Genomic DNA, 14,779 nt, shown 5'->3' with positions numbered 1-14,779 from the left:
CGTCCCAAATGGCACCCTATTCCCTATATAGTGCACTACTTTAGACCTCACTTTCTCCTCATCCCTCCAACCCCCAAGAGACAAAAGCAACACTCCCCATCCTTTAGATCAGCATGGACACTGCCCCTCCCCATCCTTTAGATAAGTGTGGTCATTGCCCCTCCCCATCTTTTAGAGCAGTGTGGTCACTGCCCCTCCCCATCCTCTAGCACCTCCCCATCTTTTAGAGCAGTGTGGTCACTGCCCGGCCTCAGTCCCCGTGAGAACCAGAGTGGGACTTGGCCCCTCCCCACCTACTTTGAAGAATCTCAAATATGAAATATATTTTGTTTAACACGTTTTTGGTTACTACATGATTCTATATGTGTTATTTCATAGTTTTGATGTCTTCTAGTATTCTACAATGCAGAAAATAGTAAAAAATAAAGAAAAACCCTTGAATGAGTAAGTGTGTCCAAAAGTTTGACTGGTACTGTAGATTAGGGGAAATAATAAGCGATTAGAGAGGGCTGTCAGGCAGATGAAGGTTCCGGCGAGTCTTCTCTCCTCAGACAGGCCCGTCTCGCACGCAAACATGGCGAAGAAGGGAAAAGACTGTACAGAGCGTGGCCGGTCGGGATCGGCTGAAGCCATTGAAGTTTGTTATGGATTTCAATAGAGAATACAGAATGGGTTTCTCTGGGTCAGTTCCTGTGAAACATGGGTAATCCCTGCCCGGCCTCAGGGCTACATTTAACCCCTACAGAGAAGAACACTGGAGAGTGGAGCCAAAGCACATCCACTGTCGGGGTAGGTTCCTTGTCAATCATTTGCTTATTGGTGAAATCAGCAATCAGACAATATCTTTAAGTAAATCAATCAAAAACCTTTATAAATGCAATTGCAGATAGACGTTGACAACGGGAACATAGCACGTATGTTTCCATGTAAGTTCTGCATCCCACCTAAGGGCACAGCTGATTTTATACATGTGATCACTCCCAAGTGGTATGATCACCTACGTCAATGTATGTGTGTATCAATAAGCTGAGGTAACCTTATAAGACAACCTAGTACAGTAGCTTCTCTGAATTTATTAGCATGGTCTACTGTCACACAAGATCTGTCAAAACCAGACAGTGGTTACTTCTCTTTATCTAGTTTCGGTCTGACTCAGACCTAGCCTGCAAGCACACTCTCACAAAAGCCAGGGCTTAACCACAAAGACTAATATAGATAGCTTGTGCAACGTATAGTCGCAGAGTTTTTAAACACAAAGCAACAGTATCTTATAAGGCCTGTAGCAAAAGATGAATCTTAAGGTCCCCTTAATAATGGGGAAGGTCTTTGGGACCCACCCCCTACGGGGACCACCAGTCCACACATATAGGCTGTGTGCCAAATGGCACCCTATTCCCTATATAGTGCACTACTTATCACCTGAGCCCATTGGAATGCAGCCATAGAAACATAGTAGCCTTCACACATACTGTATGACCCACTGGGCCTACAGTCTCCCATTAGCAGGTATGAGGAGGTCAAATCACCATAAACCATCAATAATAATGCTCTCATTAGCAGGTATAATAATGTAGATCATAGTTAAATTTACAAATACATACCTTATATTTAATTGATATTTGGTAAAATAGTTTTTCACAATTTTGGAGGGGGATGATTTATTGAAACTGGATCTGAGGGTTCGATAATATTTGACATAAAGCTTTACTCACACAGTTCTTAATGGTTAACATGGTTCACACCATCCTCACAATTAAGGTCCAAGCTTCAAACATCACTGAGAATAGTTATTATTCATCAAAAAAACAACAGTGCAGTCAGTACTTGTACTGTAATTTTTTTAACCAACATCTATAAAAGGACATCGATATTTAAATATACAGCATTTATGGGAATAAAACCATTTCAAATGGAGCAAAACTAGGGTGCACATCCATTATGCCTTCAGAAAAATCAAGGCACAGGAAAATCTCCAAGAAAGAAGAGATGTATTGTCATCGTACCCTAAAAACTCATACATACCCTGGCAAAGAGGCATTGTGAGATGAATGGCAATCACTGAGTAGTCGTTACAGAATGAATAGGTTCTAAAAACACAAACGGAAATCAAAGGAGGGGGAGAAAAGGTAAGCACTTGGTCAGGAGCCCTAATGCATCCCTTGTTCCTAAGGTTAAAGGTCACAGTTGTTCCTGAGGTCAGACAATGTTTTGTTCTTGGGGGACTACTGGAGCCACAGTTGGAGTGCTGATCTCGGATCAGAAACCCTGGTCTATGTTATCTTATTCATTATGATCCCAATGTGCATTAAATAAATATCTATCTCCAGACAAACAGGCTAAAGGACAAAAGAGAAGAAGAAAATATCCATGGAACTCTAGCAGCCGTGTGGGCAATGAGGAAAGGTCAGTTCAGTCCCACAGCCTCTGAGCAGAGGCTCCTCTCAGACATCGTTGAAAATGTGTATCTGAGAGGACGCCAGGGAGAGGTAACGTCCTCCTGCGTACCTAGAGAGGGACAGACCAAGGAGAAATAATATCAGATCAATCATTCCCCTTTCTCTTCGTCTCTTCTACTGCCATTATAATAAAACAATGTTTCCCCACCATGCACTGTAACCCACTAGCCTGGGCGCCAGTCTGTAACCCACTAGCCTGGGCGCCAGTCTGTAACCCACTAGCCTGGGCGCCAGTCTGTAACCCACTAGCCTGGGCGCCAGTCTGTAACCCACTAGCCTGTGCGCCAGTCTGTAACCCACTAGCCTGTGCGCCAGTCTGTAACCCACTAGCCTGGGCGCCAGTCTGTAACCCACTAGCCTGGGCGCCAGTCTGTAATCTACTAGCCTGGGTGCCAGTCTGTTTCTGCTCTCTTGCCAACTCTTTATGAAGTTTTCATGGCTTGACAATGGAAATGGAAGGCAAAAGCCCACTCAGATCTGTGACCAGGCTAGTACTTAGTATTCGCATTAAGCTAGATTCAATCCAATATCGTGGAAGATCTGCTCTATAGTACGATTAAAATTTAAAGGCAATGCTCGCATGTTTGCGGAGACTGCATTCACGGTAAATGCTGCATGTCGGCTCAATCGGAAATCACCTTTAAATTTCATTCACGCTATAACACGGATCTTCCACGACATCGATTAAATCTAGCCCTAATACTATTTCAAATAATGACGGGGGCATAGTACCTCTGGGTTGGAGAATCACTAGGATCTAGTGCCTCTGGGTTGAGAGAATGACTGGGGCATAGTGCCTCTGGGTTGAGAATATCACTAGGATCTAGTGCCTCTGGGTTGAGAGAATGACTGGGGCATAGTGCCTCTGGGTTGAGAATATCACTAGGATCTAGTACCTCTGGGTTGAGAGATTCACTAGGATCTAGTACCTCTGGGTTGGAGAATCACTAGGATCTAGTACCTCTGGGTTGGAGAATCACTAGGATCTAGGCTTATGGTGTCCACGTCCTGAAGTAGCCCAGTGTGATCCCCGCTCTCTCTCCAGGTCAACTGGGCAGCTGAAGAGAACACACATTTAAGCGTGCGTCCCAAATGGCAACATATTCCCAATGTCGTGCACTACTTTTGACCAGGGCCCATGGGGGAAAGTAGTGCACTACATAGGGAACAGTGTTCCATTTGGGACGCAAAATAACATTTGATTGACGGCTATAATGCATTAGGCATTATGCCATAAGCATTAAATATTTTAAGTCTGTTGAAAATGATCATCATAAACTTCATACTCACTGTCACTGTTGTCTGAGGGAGAGTCGTTGTCCTTTAACTCGGAATAACCATTTCTGTTCCTCCTCACATTTCGCTGTCCTCCATAGCGCTCTCTCCATCCCTGAAAAACAGTTATTTTACATGGTGTAGGGTTAAGTTGACCCTAGACGCCCGTTCTTGAGTCAGTTTTTGCATCCAGGATTAGGGAAGCTGATCCTAGATCTGTACCTAAAGGAAACTTCATGCCGGAGCATTTTACACAGACAGTGAACCCAATGAGCTGGCAGGTGGTTCATAGTTTGGTAATGCAGTGGTGTAAACATTGATATGGGGTCTTCTCCAGTGTTCAGAGAAGACTCAAAATAAGAAAGGACCGTGCTCACTCGTTTCCGACTCTCCCCATCCTCGCTTCTCTGTCGGTTTCTTCTTTCTGCAAACAACAACAAGCAGAGATAGTGGCAACATTGTCCCAGACTTGGTCTTATCCACACTGGACTCCAAAAGGAGAGCTTCTCAAATGGCATCCAGGCTCAGTGTACAACTGTTGCTCTGGGGTGAAGTTTCCCTTAGTTACAGAACTAGGATCAGCTGCCCCTCCCACAATATTAACCTCAACCAATGCAAAACTGATCCAAGATCGGAGTCTAGAGGCAACTTCACCCTACAATAGTACCTCTTCTGATAAGCTCTCTGCCCTCTTCCACCAGCTCAGAGGTCAAGTCATCGCTCTGACTAATATAATGTGGGAACCCCAGGAGGTTGAGACAGCGGGTACCCAGGCTGAAAATACACAGGGAGGGGAGGAAGAAAAACACACTGCCATATGTTAGTTAAAAGAGGCAATCTGGGGTTCCATTTCTGGACTTTTAAATTAAATTTAGCCATTGATTGTTAAAGCATATAACCTCTAAACTGATCCTAGATCACCACTATGAGACAAATGTCAATACAGACCCTGTTGTCTTATGATGGGAATCCCCTGGAGAGGATGTCAAATAGACCCGCAGACAAGACTTACCTGCAGTAGGTGGCGATGCAGAGGAGGACTATGAGCATGGGGTAATAGATGTAGAAACCATCTGCTATGAAGGAGAGGAGACGCATAGAGCCCATGATCTGGTAGACACAAGAAAGATGGAGTAGAGAAAAATGGTGGCTCCGATACCTAGAAAGTCTAACTGATGAAATAAATCCCAGTAGGGTGATGGCATGCTACTGAATAATGAACAAGTGGGTTCCTCACGACTTGACTAGGTTTCCTTTACAATGAGAGAGCCCATGTGACCGAGCCTGCGTCCCAAATGGCACTGTATTCCCTATAAGGGCATAGGGCTCTGGTATAGAGTAGTGCACTATATAGGAAATAGGGCTCTAGTCAAAAGTAGTGCACTATAGACTACCACAGTATGAGTCATAATACTCATAAAACCTAGCGGTCAAATTCAATCAATTTTCCACCATTCCTTTTTCCCACAGCCCTTATTTTTTAAGTGTTTCTAAAATCTCCTATGGGAAAAATGAATGATGGGAAAACGATTGGAACCATTTCCCTGTTTGACCGCTAGGTTTTATGGGTATTATGACACCTCCACTGTGAGGTCTATACTGCCCTACAAAGGCAAAACGCAGAAACTACACTTATGGTCAAAATGTAGTTAAGACTAAAATCAGGCTTTGCAGTATCTGTTTTATCTTGTGGCAAAGTGTCCTGGTTCAATTATGTTCCGTTTCAGAGAAAATGGAATGTGAAATTTGCAGTAACTAAGTGAATTTACTGCACTTTAGCTTTTTTACACCGTGTTTTGACTCCCGTTACTCACTCTGCCATGCAAAGGCAAAGAGCAGTAAGTACGCAAACAATGAAATTGAGAAAAATGTCTTTAAAATGTATTTGCTGTCCAGCCAAATATGTTGTAGGCAGATAAGTGATACACTGATGTATCATCCGATTATGAAGTCCTTTTTATGCATATAAACCATGACCATTGATTTGACCTATGACCCCTAAGTCAAATAAATGACCATACAAAGTCAAACACAAAAAACAACAAGAAAGTTGAATAAACACATTTCGATTGTAGATGCTGCACAAAGACAAATATTTAGTATAAACATTCTGCGTGATGAAATAGTCCTATGGCGAGAAGATTATTGAGGGTTACTACAATACAACATTCAAAACATGAAAACACAACTACATAACACCATTAAATACAGTTGGAATGTAGTTAGAACTCTCAAACAGTTCCCATCAAACAGAAAAACAACAAGAAAGTTGGATCAACACATTTAGATTGTAGATACTGCACTTTGCCTTTGCATTAAGCATGTACAGCGCCTTCAGAAAGTATTCATACCCCTTGACTTATTCCACATTTTGTTGTGTTACAGCCTGAATTCAAAATGGATTCAATTGAAATTGTGTCACTGGTCTACACACAATACCACATAATGTCAAAGTGGAATGATGTTTTTAGAAATGTTTACAAATTAATAAAAAATGAAAAGCTGAAATGTCTTGAGTCAATAAGTATTCAAACCCTTTGTTATGACATGCCTAAATATGTTCAGGGCAAAAAAATGCTTAACAATAAGTTGCATGGGCTTACTCTGAGGGCAATAATAGTGTTTAACGTGCATTTATAATGACTACCTCATCTCTGTACCCCACACATACAATTATCAGTAAGGTCTCTCAGTCGAGCAGTGAATTTCAAACACAGATTCAACCACAAAGACCAGGAAGGTTTTCCAAAGAAGGGCACCTATTGGTAGATGGGTAGAAAAAGCAGACATTGAATATCCCTTTGAGCATGGTTAAGTTATTAATTACACTTAGGATGGTTCATCAACACACCCAGCCACTACAAATATACAGGCATCCTTCTTAACTCAGTTGCAGAAGAGGAAGGAAACTGCACATGGATTTCCCCATGAGGCCAATGGCGAACTTAAAACAGTTAGAGTTTAATAGCTGTGATAGGAAAAAATTGAGGATAGATCAATAACATTGTAGTTACTCCACAATACTAACCTAAATGGCAGAGTGAAAAGGAGGAAGCCTGTACAGAATAAAAATATATCAAAACATGCATCCTGTTTGCAATAAGGCACTAAAGTAAAACTGCAAAAAAAACAGCAAAGAAATGCACTTAATGTGCTCAATACAAAGCGTTATGTTTGGGGCAAATCCAACACAACACATACTTTCTATCTTCTTTTTTTATCCTTTTTTATCCCCAATTTCATGGTATCAAATTGGTAGTTACAGTCTTGTCCCATCACTGCAACTCCCGTACGGACTCGGGAGAGGCGAAGGTCGAAAGCCATGCGTAATCCGAAACACAACCCAACCACTGCTTCTTGACACAATGGCCACTTAACCCAGAAGCCAATCGCACCAATGTGTCAGAGGAAACGCTGTACACCTGGCGACCGTGTCAGCATGCACTGCGCCCGGCCCACCCCAGGAGTCGCTAGTGCGCGATGGGACAAGGACATCCCTGCCGGCCAAACCCTCCCCTAACCCGGACAACGCTGGCCAATTGTGTGCCTCTCCATGGGTCTCCCGGTCAAGACCGGCTGCGACAGAGCCTGGAGTCGAACCCAGAATCTCTAGTGGCCTTAGACCACTGCGCCACTGGGGAGGCCTGTTCATATGTTCAAGCATGGTGGTGGCTGCATCCTGTTATGGGTATGCTTATCATCTACAAGGACTAAGGAGTTTTTTAGGATAAAAAAAAATCCTAGAGGAAAACCTGGTTCATTCTGCTTTCCACCAGACACTGAGTGACAAATTCACCTTTCAGCAGGACAATAACCTAAAAACACAAGGCCAAATATATACTGGAGTTGCTGAAGATGTGGATGTCAATTAAGGCAGCCCCCCGCACCTCTCTGATTCAGAGAGGTTGGGTTAAATGTGGAAGACACATTTCAGTTGAAGGCATTCAGTTGTAAAACTGACTAGGTATCCCCCTTCCCTTTCCCTTAGCAAGACGATTTTGAATGTTCCTGAGTGGCCTAGTTAGTTTTGACTTAAATCGTCTTGAAAATCTATGGCAAGACTTGAAATGTCTGTCTAGCAATGATCAACAACCAACTTGGCAGAGCTTGAAGAATTTAAAAAGGAATAATGTGCAAATATTGTACAATCCAGGTATGCAAAGCTCTTAGAGACTTACCCAGAAAGACTCACATCTGTAATCGCTGCCAAAGGTAATTCTAACATGTATTGACTCAGGGGTGTGAATATATATGTAAATTATATATCTGTCTTTCATTTGCAAAAATTTAATTAAAAAAAAAAATAATAATTTGAGGGGTCATAGGTCAAATCAGTGGTCATAGTTTATATGCATAAAAATTACTTCATAATAATATGATACATCAGTTAATCTACCTACAACCTATTTGGCTGGTTAGCAAAAAACATAAATATATATTTTCATTTTGACTGTTGTCGTAGTTACTGCATTTTGCGTTTGTAGGGCAGTGTATATTGAATAGGGTGCCATTTAGGCTGCACCCCGGGTGTGACTCACTGTGGTGTATGCTGTCTCTACTCTCTGCTGGTGAGAAATGGAGGCGTCCATGTGGATGAGACCCAGGAAGTTGAGACACAGCGGAGGAGTCAGTCGACAGAACAACCTGTGTTTTAAAGGTATACACACGGTACTCAAAGTGATACTCAGACAAACATGCAGACTGAAATGTTGTAGAGTTCTAAAGCTCTAGAACCAAGCTCAAATAGTGACATGTACGGTGTCCATATTAGGACAGCCGCAGTCTCAGCTTCTTTCAGTCTCAGCAAGACTTCTTTTTGAGGCTGTACTAAATTGGACACCATAGACACACCGTCACAAAACATGGTATATTTTAGCGGTGAGAGACGTACATTCCGCTGAACAGTAGGCTGTAGGCGTCTGTCTGATGGTGAGGTACCAGGTAGTAGTAGTTGAAGACTCGGATGCGGAACACGGTGGAGTAGACACAAACACACAGGAACAAAATAGTGACGAAGCACGCCATCTGGTGGTGGACAGAACATCACAACGATCATTTGGCTCGTTGGTACTCAACAGAAAAACCTTTCTCCATATTTCCTGTTATACATTTTCACGTATGTAATTTATCCACACTGTGTTTGCAACCATGCTATCCTAAACATCTAGTAGTAGTAATAGTATTAGTTACTTTATTGTCACAGATAAGACATTTGTCACATCAACATGACAATAAACTAGCCCGGTCCCAAATCAGCTTGTGCTGCAGACTGGCACCCAGGCTAACTATACACACAGAATCCCCAAAGATAATATCTACCTCTATGTACAAGTAGTTGTAGTCCCTCTCTGCTAACTGGATGAAGACGGCGAAGAGTGAGAGGACAGGATGTGTGCTGAAGAATGTGCATTCAGACCACACCACAGCCACAGAGAGTAGAGACAGCAGTAGTGCCAGCAGACGGTAGCACCACTGTCGCAGCACACACTCCCAGTACCACTCTGTAGAAAAACATCACACCAAATGTTGCTAAATAGATCCATTCAATTGTTGGAAGCGTTAAGATTACTGGTGTGAGGAATTGTGCTTATTTTTAATAAGTATACTTTTTGCTCCATGCACCAGGTAAATTAAGGTGTGTGAGTTTACTCTTTTGAAAAGTTCACATTTCAGTCAGATATTGCCATGAGTATTGGGGCAGGGAGGGACACACATGAGGATAGATAATAATATAATAATACATTCATACATACACACACAATTGATGAATATCAAGAGTTGAAGATACTGAATAAAGTCATTCTGTGTACATTTGATAAGTGGATTTTCTAAAGGGGCTGATACAGCTTTCACAACACAGTCCTTTCACGACAGCCAGAGTTCAACATGTTCACAGGTAAGCTGACCGTGGCTAGGCAGTAGGCAGTAAATTGTATCCCAAATAGCATCCCATTCCCTATAGGCCCTGGTCAAAAGTAGTGCACTACATATTGAAGAGTTCAGTCGTCCCCTACTTGAACTCACCTATGGTGGGAGTGTACAGGTATTTGCCGAGCCAGCCGGGTGGCTGGGAGGAGAGGAAACTATGGACAAACTGATGGGAGGCACTGGTCTCATTCTTACACACGTCCTCTAAATGGAAGGCCTCTTCCAGAAGGATCGCCCACTGGACCTGGGTTTGACTGTGTCTCTGGCCAGCATAGATCACCTGGCCAACACACAATACCAGGATCACCCCACTCCTAGACACTATGTACATCATGGGTTACTTTCACACCAACAATGTGAGCCTAATTCAATCCCCGTCTGACCATGTAAAGGGACATTTCAGAACGTTTCATTAGGGGGCGGTTCAACCATAATTACTTGCTTATGAAGCTTCACGAGGCTCCTTTTGGAAGGATAGGTCCTCTGTGTGCTTTCATCCCCACTGTCCTCCGTGTTCAGCCTCACCATTTTCTCCTGGATTTCCATGGGACACTAAAATGGATGTGCTTATTTTAGACTTTGTCGTTCATATTAATAGTTACCATGATTAATTATCATTATTATAGACTGTACCGCTGGTTTACACACGGACGTATTCAACTTTGTTCTAACATTCTTACCTTTCTCAAAATAGTGTCGATGCTGTTCCTTAGGGGGTGACCGTACCCAATTGATTTGTTGATATTTGCCACCTCCTGTCAAAGAGAAATTCATTCAATGGCCCAAAACAATGCATTGATTTGTCCTACTTCTACTCAGCGATATGACTGTCTCTATAAAGAGTGGTGTAAACACCAGAGAGAGTGCAAAGCAAGAGGCTGATCTGATATGAACTGCCTCACAGATAATGGTGGCGTCAGAAATGGTCACCCCATTCCATAAATAGTGCACCAATTTTAACCAGGGCCCACAGGGAGCCATTTTGGACGCAGACAATATTTACCATCTGAGTCCGCTCCTCTCTCGTACAACGTGAGAACAAATGCTGCCAAGATTAGCCCCTTGCGTCGTACTGTCTTTGTTTGTGTTGGAGGTCTGCCCCGCTATACTTACGGACACGCCATATCGCTGAGTGGACCTTTGAAAACCATCGTACTTTACTACTTCCTTTAGTTCTTCTCATCCATCTCACCTCCATGGCGTCATCCATGTTTTCCTCGGCATCTGACTTTTCCGTCGCCAGCTTGGCCACCTTGAAGTAGGTCTTGGCCAACAGGTAACCGTGGCGAGAGGAGTTCCAGTACAAGCACGGGATCTCCACCAGGCCGTAACCTAGCAACAGCACCAAGAGGAAAAGCCCCCAGGTGTTTGCTGCTGCGATACTAATGGTTTGCAGGCCCTGCCTGGAAGAGAAGACAGAGACACTTACATGCTGATCTAGGGTCAGATTTGCATTTTCCCTACTAATGGCTAATGTTTAGATAGTGTTGGATTGAGGCAGGACGGGACAGGGATGCAGAAGGTGGGATGGGGTTTACTCACCAGGTTAGCTGCCACTGGGGATGGACAGCCACGTAGATAAGCAAGGAGCAAAAGATGATCAGGTAGGTGCCATAGTAGATGGCGTTCTCGATAAGGGCCGTCTTAATCTTGCCGAGGATAGAAAAGCCCCCAGAGCGTGCATAGGACTGCATGAAGGGGAGCAACAGCCTGAGTAGACAAACAGACGGACAAATAAAAACAACAAAAACACATTAGCCAAAAATAGAGTGGAAAAATCCTCTGGTAAATGGTTGCTATTGCAGTCAGGGTGGGTGGATAGTGGAGCTCACCAGGTCAGACACTGAGAGGTCCAGTAGACCACCCGCCAGAACACTGGCAGGATTCCATCAGGAATATAGCTCCATGGCTTGTGACATACTTTAGGTGTGCTGTAATTAAAGAGACACCAGCACAGGTCATCCTCATAAGAGACAACACTATGTACACATTGTAAAGGAAACCACATGAATACAGGACAACCGTTGCATAACCACAAGTCATAAAGTTGTCAGCAGACAGTCCAGTGGGTACTTACAGTTGAAGTCGGAAGTTTACATACACCTTAGCCAACTACATTTAAACTTAGTTTTTCACAATTCCTGACATTTAATCCTAGTAAAAATTCCCTGTCTTAGGTCAGTTAGGATCACCACTATATGTTAAGAATGTGAAATGTCAGAATAATAGTAGAGAGAATTATTTATTTCAGCTTTTATTTCTTTCATCACATTCCCAGTGGGTCAGAAATTTACATACACTCAATTAATATTTGGTAGCATTGTCTTTAAATTGTTTAACGTGGGTCAAACGTTTCGGGTAGCCTTCCACAAGCTTCCCACAATAAGTTATGTGGATTTTGGCCCATTCCTCCTGACAGAGCTGGTGTAACTGAGTCAGGTTTGTAGGCCTCTTTGCTCACACACGCTTTTTCAGTTCTGCCCACAAATTTTCTATAGGATTGAGGTAAGGGCTTTGTGATGGCCACTCCAATACCTTGACTTTGTTGTCCTTAAGCCATTTTGCCACAACTTTGGAAGTATGCTTGGGGTCATTGTCCATTTGGAATATCCATTTACGACCAAGCTTTAACTTCCTGACTGATGTCTTGAGATGTTGCTTCAATATATCCACATAATTTTCCTCCCTCATGAGGCCATCTAGTTTGTGAAGTGCACCAGTCCCTCCTGCAGCAAAGCACCCCCACAACATGATGCTGCCACCCCCGTGCTTCACGGTTGGGATGGTGTTCTTCGGCTTGCAAGCCTCCCCCTTTTTCCTCCAAACATAAAGATGGTCATTATGGCCAAACAGTTCTATTTTTGTTTCATCAGACCAGAGGACATTTCTCCAAAAAGTACAATCTCTGTCCCCATGTGCAGTTGCAAACCGTAGTCTGGCTTTTTATGGCGGTTTTGGAGCAGTGGCTTCTTCCTTACTGAGCGGCCTTTCAGGTTATGTCGATATAGGACTTGTTTAACTGTGGATATAGATACTTTTGTACCTGTTTCCTCCAGGTCCTTTGCTGTTGTTCTGGGATTGATTTGCACTTTTTGCACAAAAGTACGTTCATCTCTAGGAGACAGAATGTGTCTCCTTCCTGAGCGGTATGACGGCTGCTTGGTCCCATGGTGTTTATACTTGCGTACTATTGTTTGTACAGATGAATGTGATACCTTCAGGCGTTTGGAAATTGCGCCCAAGGATAAACCAGACTTGTGGAGGTCTACAATTTTTTTTCTGAGGTCTTGGCTGATTTCTTTTGATTTTCCCATGATATCAAGCAAAGAGGCACTGAGTTTGAAGGTAGGCCTTGAAATACATTGGAATTACCCACTGGAATTATGATACAGTGAATTATAAGGGAAATAATCTGTCTGTAAACAATTGTTGGAAAATTACTTGTGTCATGCACAAACTAGATGTCCTAACCGACTTGCCAAAACTATAGTTTGTTAACAAGAAATTTGTGTAGTGGTTGAAAAACGAGTTTTAATGACTCTAACCTAAGCGTATGTAAACTTCCGACTTCAACTGTAGCTCTGGTCCAGGTACTTAGTTAGCGAGTTCCTCTACTAGAGCCCTCTAGTCGAGCTACATTGAAGCCAGTCACTACACAAATTGGTCATGAATTTAGTCAATGGCATTCAGTGCATAGCGTAACAGGGTGTTAGTTGAGGAACGCGGTAACGTCCTGGACCAGATCTGTTGGTACTGTACCTTGTAGGGAAGACAGAGGAGTTGGATGTCTGATTAGAGGAGTCTGAACTGGTCAGAGCCCTGGGTTTCTCGTTGTCAATCTTACACTGGTTATATATGGTCTGAAATAAGAATGTGTGTGTACGCAAACACACACGCGCACACACATACACGTAATGAAGCCAATATAGTAATTTAATGTACTACTATTTTGCATGACAGAGTAACAGTTATTCATCACTTTAACACGCCTACTGTACAGCTCCCTACAGGAGCAGATTTTCATACACTCTGGGGTGAAGTTTCCTCTCGGTACAGATTTAGGATCAGCATCCCTTCCACAAATACCAACCTTAACCAATAGTGGGGGAAATGCTAAACTGACTCACGATCGGCTGGTAGGGGCAACATACCGTGCTGACATCCAGGGGAAGGATGAAGACGATGAGGAAGCAGAGATACCAGGACAGGAGGGTCCCGAACAGCACCAGTGGGTGTTGCTTGCGGAAGTGTCCATAGCGATGCAGGAGAAATAGTGGCAGGAAGAAGACCAGCACAATCTCGATACCCAGGGCGCCACCGCTCATCCTGTTGCTGCTATACCCACATACTGTGCCATCACCTTCACACACTGTCTGTCTGTCTGTCTGTCTGTGTGAACCCTGCACAGACTGGGGGGCGGGTACATAGGTAGCAATACAAACACATTGACAATGCTACGGAACAAATCCAAAGGGCTGTGTAGGCTAAATGCAAATATGACTCATATGTTTTACCCGTTATATAACATTTTCCTGTCAGGTTGAAAATGTAATGTAATCTAGCCTATAAGGACTAGTAGCCTATAAATTAACGTTAGCGATATTTTGGTCGATTTAATTAATTAGGGTTAACGGTATTGTTAATATCAGGCCACAATAAAAGTATAATATGTTTACCTCGATCCTTGAACCCCAGCTGAAATTCTCCGAGCCGGTCTCTTCACTCACGTATAATCTCCTGATAATAACATATTGTTCCGAAAAGTGGAATCCGTGTACGCAACCTTTGAAACAGTTACGCAACAGTACGCGTGTCTGGACCAACTTGGCATGTCGGGAAATGTAGGCTATGTGCCTACACCCTCTAGCTCACAGAGGTGTCAAACTCATTCCACCGAGTGCTGAGTGTCCGCGGGTTTTTTGTTTTTTCGTTTCAATTAAGACCTAGACAACCAGTTGAGGGGTGTTCTTTACTAATTAGTGACCTTAATTCATCGATCCAGTACAAGGGAGGAGCAAAACCCCGCAGACTCTCGGCCCTCAGTGGAATGTGTTTGACACGTGTGTGCTAACATCATATTATGTTTTTTTTAGCAGAGAATATTTTTGAATGGGTAGGCC

At 43.1% G+C, this 14,779-nt stretch overlaps 1 protein-coding gene across 4 annotated transcripts; it reads right to left on the bottom strand.

The window, feature by feature from the left end:
• Positions 1 to 1,685: 1,685 nt before the first annotated feature.
• LOC120034324 (G-protein coupled receptor-associated protein LMBRD2B-like) lies at positions 1,686 to 14,449 on the bottom strand. Of its 4 annotated transcripts, XM_038981213.1 has the most exons (18): positions 14,336 to 14,449; positions 13,811 to 14,068; positions 13,419 to 13,519; positions 11,492 to 11,590; positions 11,202 to 11,369; positions 10,852 to 11,062; positions 10,340 to 10,414; positions 10,098 to 10,211; positions 9,756 to 9,939; positions 9,051 to 9,232; positions 8,623 to 8,756; positions 8,270 to 8,375; positions 4,744 to 4,841; positions 4,399 to 4,505; positions 4,109 to 4,155; positions 3,747 to 3,846; positions 3,418 to 3,514; positions 1,686 to 2,505 (listed from the first exon to the last, which is right to left on the bottom strand). In XM_038981213.1, exons 2-18 carry the CDS (start codon positions 13,982 to 13,984, stop codon positions 2,442 to 2,444), a joined length of 2,061 nt encoding a protein of 686 aa, XP_038837141.1. In that variant the 5' UTR covers positions 13,985 to 14,068; positions 14,336 to 14,449; the 3' UTR covers positions 1,686 to 2,441. The 4 variants fall into 4 exon arrangements, 2 of the variants coding, with proteins under 2 accessions (XP_038837141.1, XP_038837904.1); XR_005474377.1 differs by lacking the exon at positions 4,109 to 4,155 and having other exon boundaries at positions 2,485 to 2,505; XM_038981976.1 differs by lacking the exons at positions 13,419 to 13,519; positions 14,336 to 14,449 and having other exon boundaries at positions 13,811 to 14,026.
• Between the last annotated feature and the right edge of the window lie 330 nt (positions 14,450 to 14,779).

The sequence above is a fragment of the Salvelinus namaycush genome, chromosome 1 (assembly GCF_016432855.1).
Source record: "Salvelinus namaycush isolate Seneca chromosome 1, SaNama_1.0, whole genome shotgun sequence".
NCBI lineage: Eukaryota > Metazoa > Chordata > Actinopteri > Salmoniformes > Salmonidae > Salvelinus > Salvelinus namaycush.
Note: the sequence above shows the minus strand (reverse complement) of the source record. Positions and strands in the feature narration are given on the sequence as shown.

Bases quoted from the DNA above. Each gene is read 5' to 3' on its own strand.
- LOC120034324 (XM_038981213.1), bottom strand. From the start codon at position 13,984: ATGAGCGGTGGCGCCCTGGGTATCGAGATTGTGCTGGTCTTCTTCCTG. The intron at 11,370-11,491 runs GTGAGCTCCACT...TTGTCTACTCAG, and splicing joins ACCTCTCAGTGTCTGACCTG to GCTGTTGCTCCCCTTCATGC. The intron at 11,063-11,201 runs GTGAGTAAACCC...CTTCTCTTCCAG, and splicing joins CCCCAGTGGCAGCTAACCTG to GCAGGGCCTGCAAACCATTA.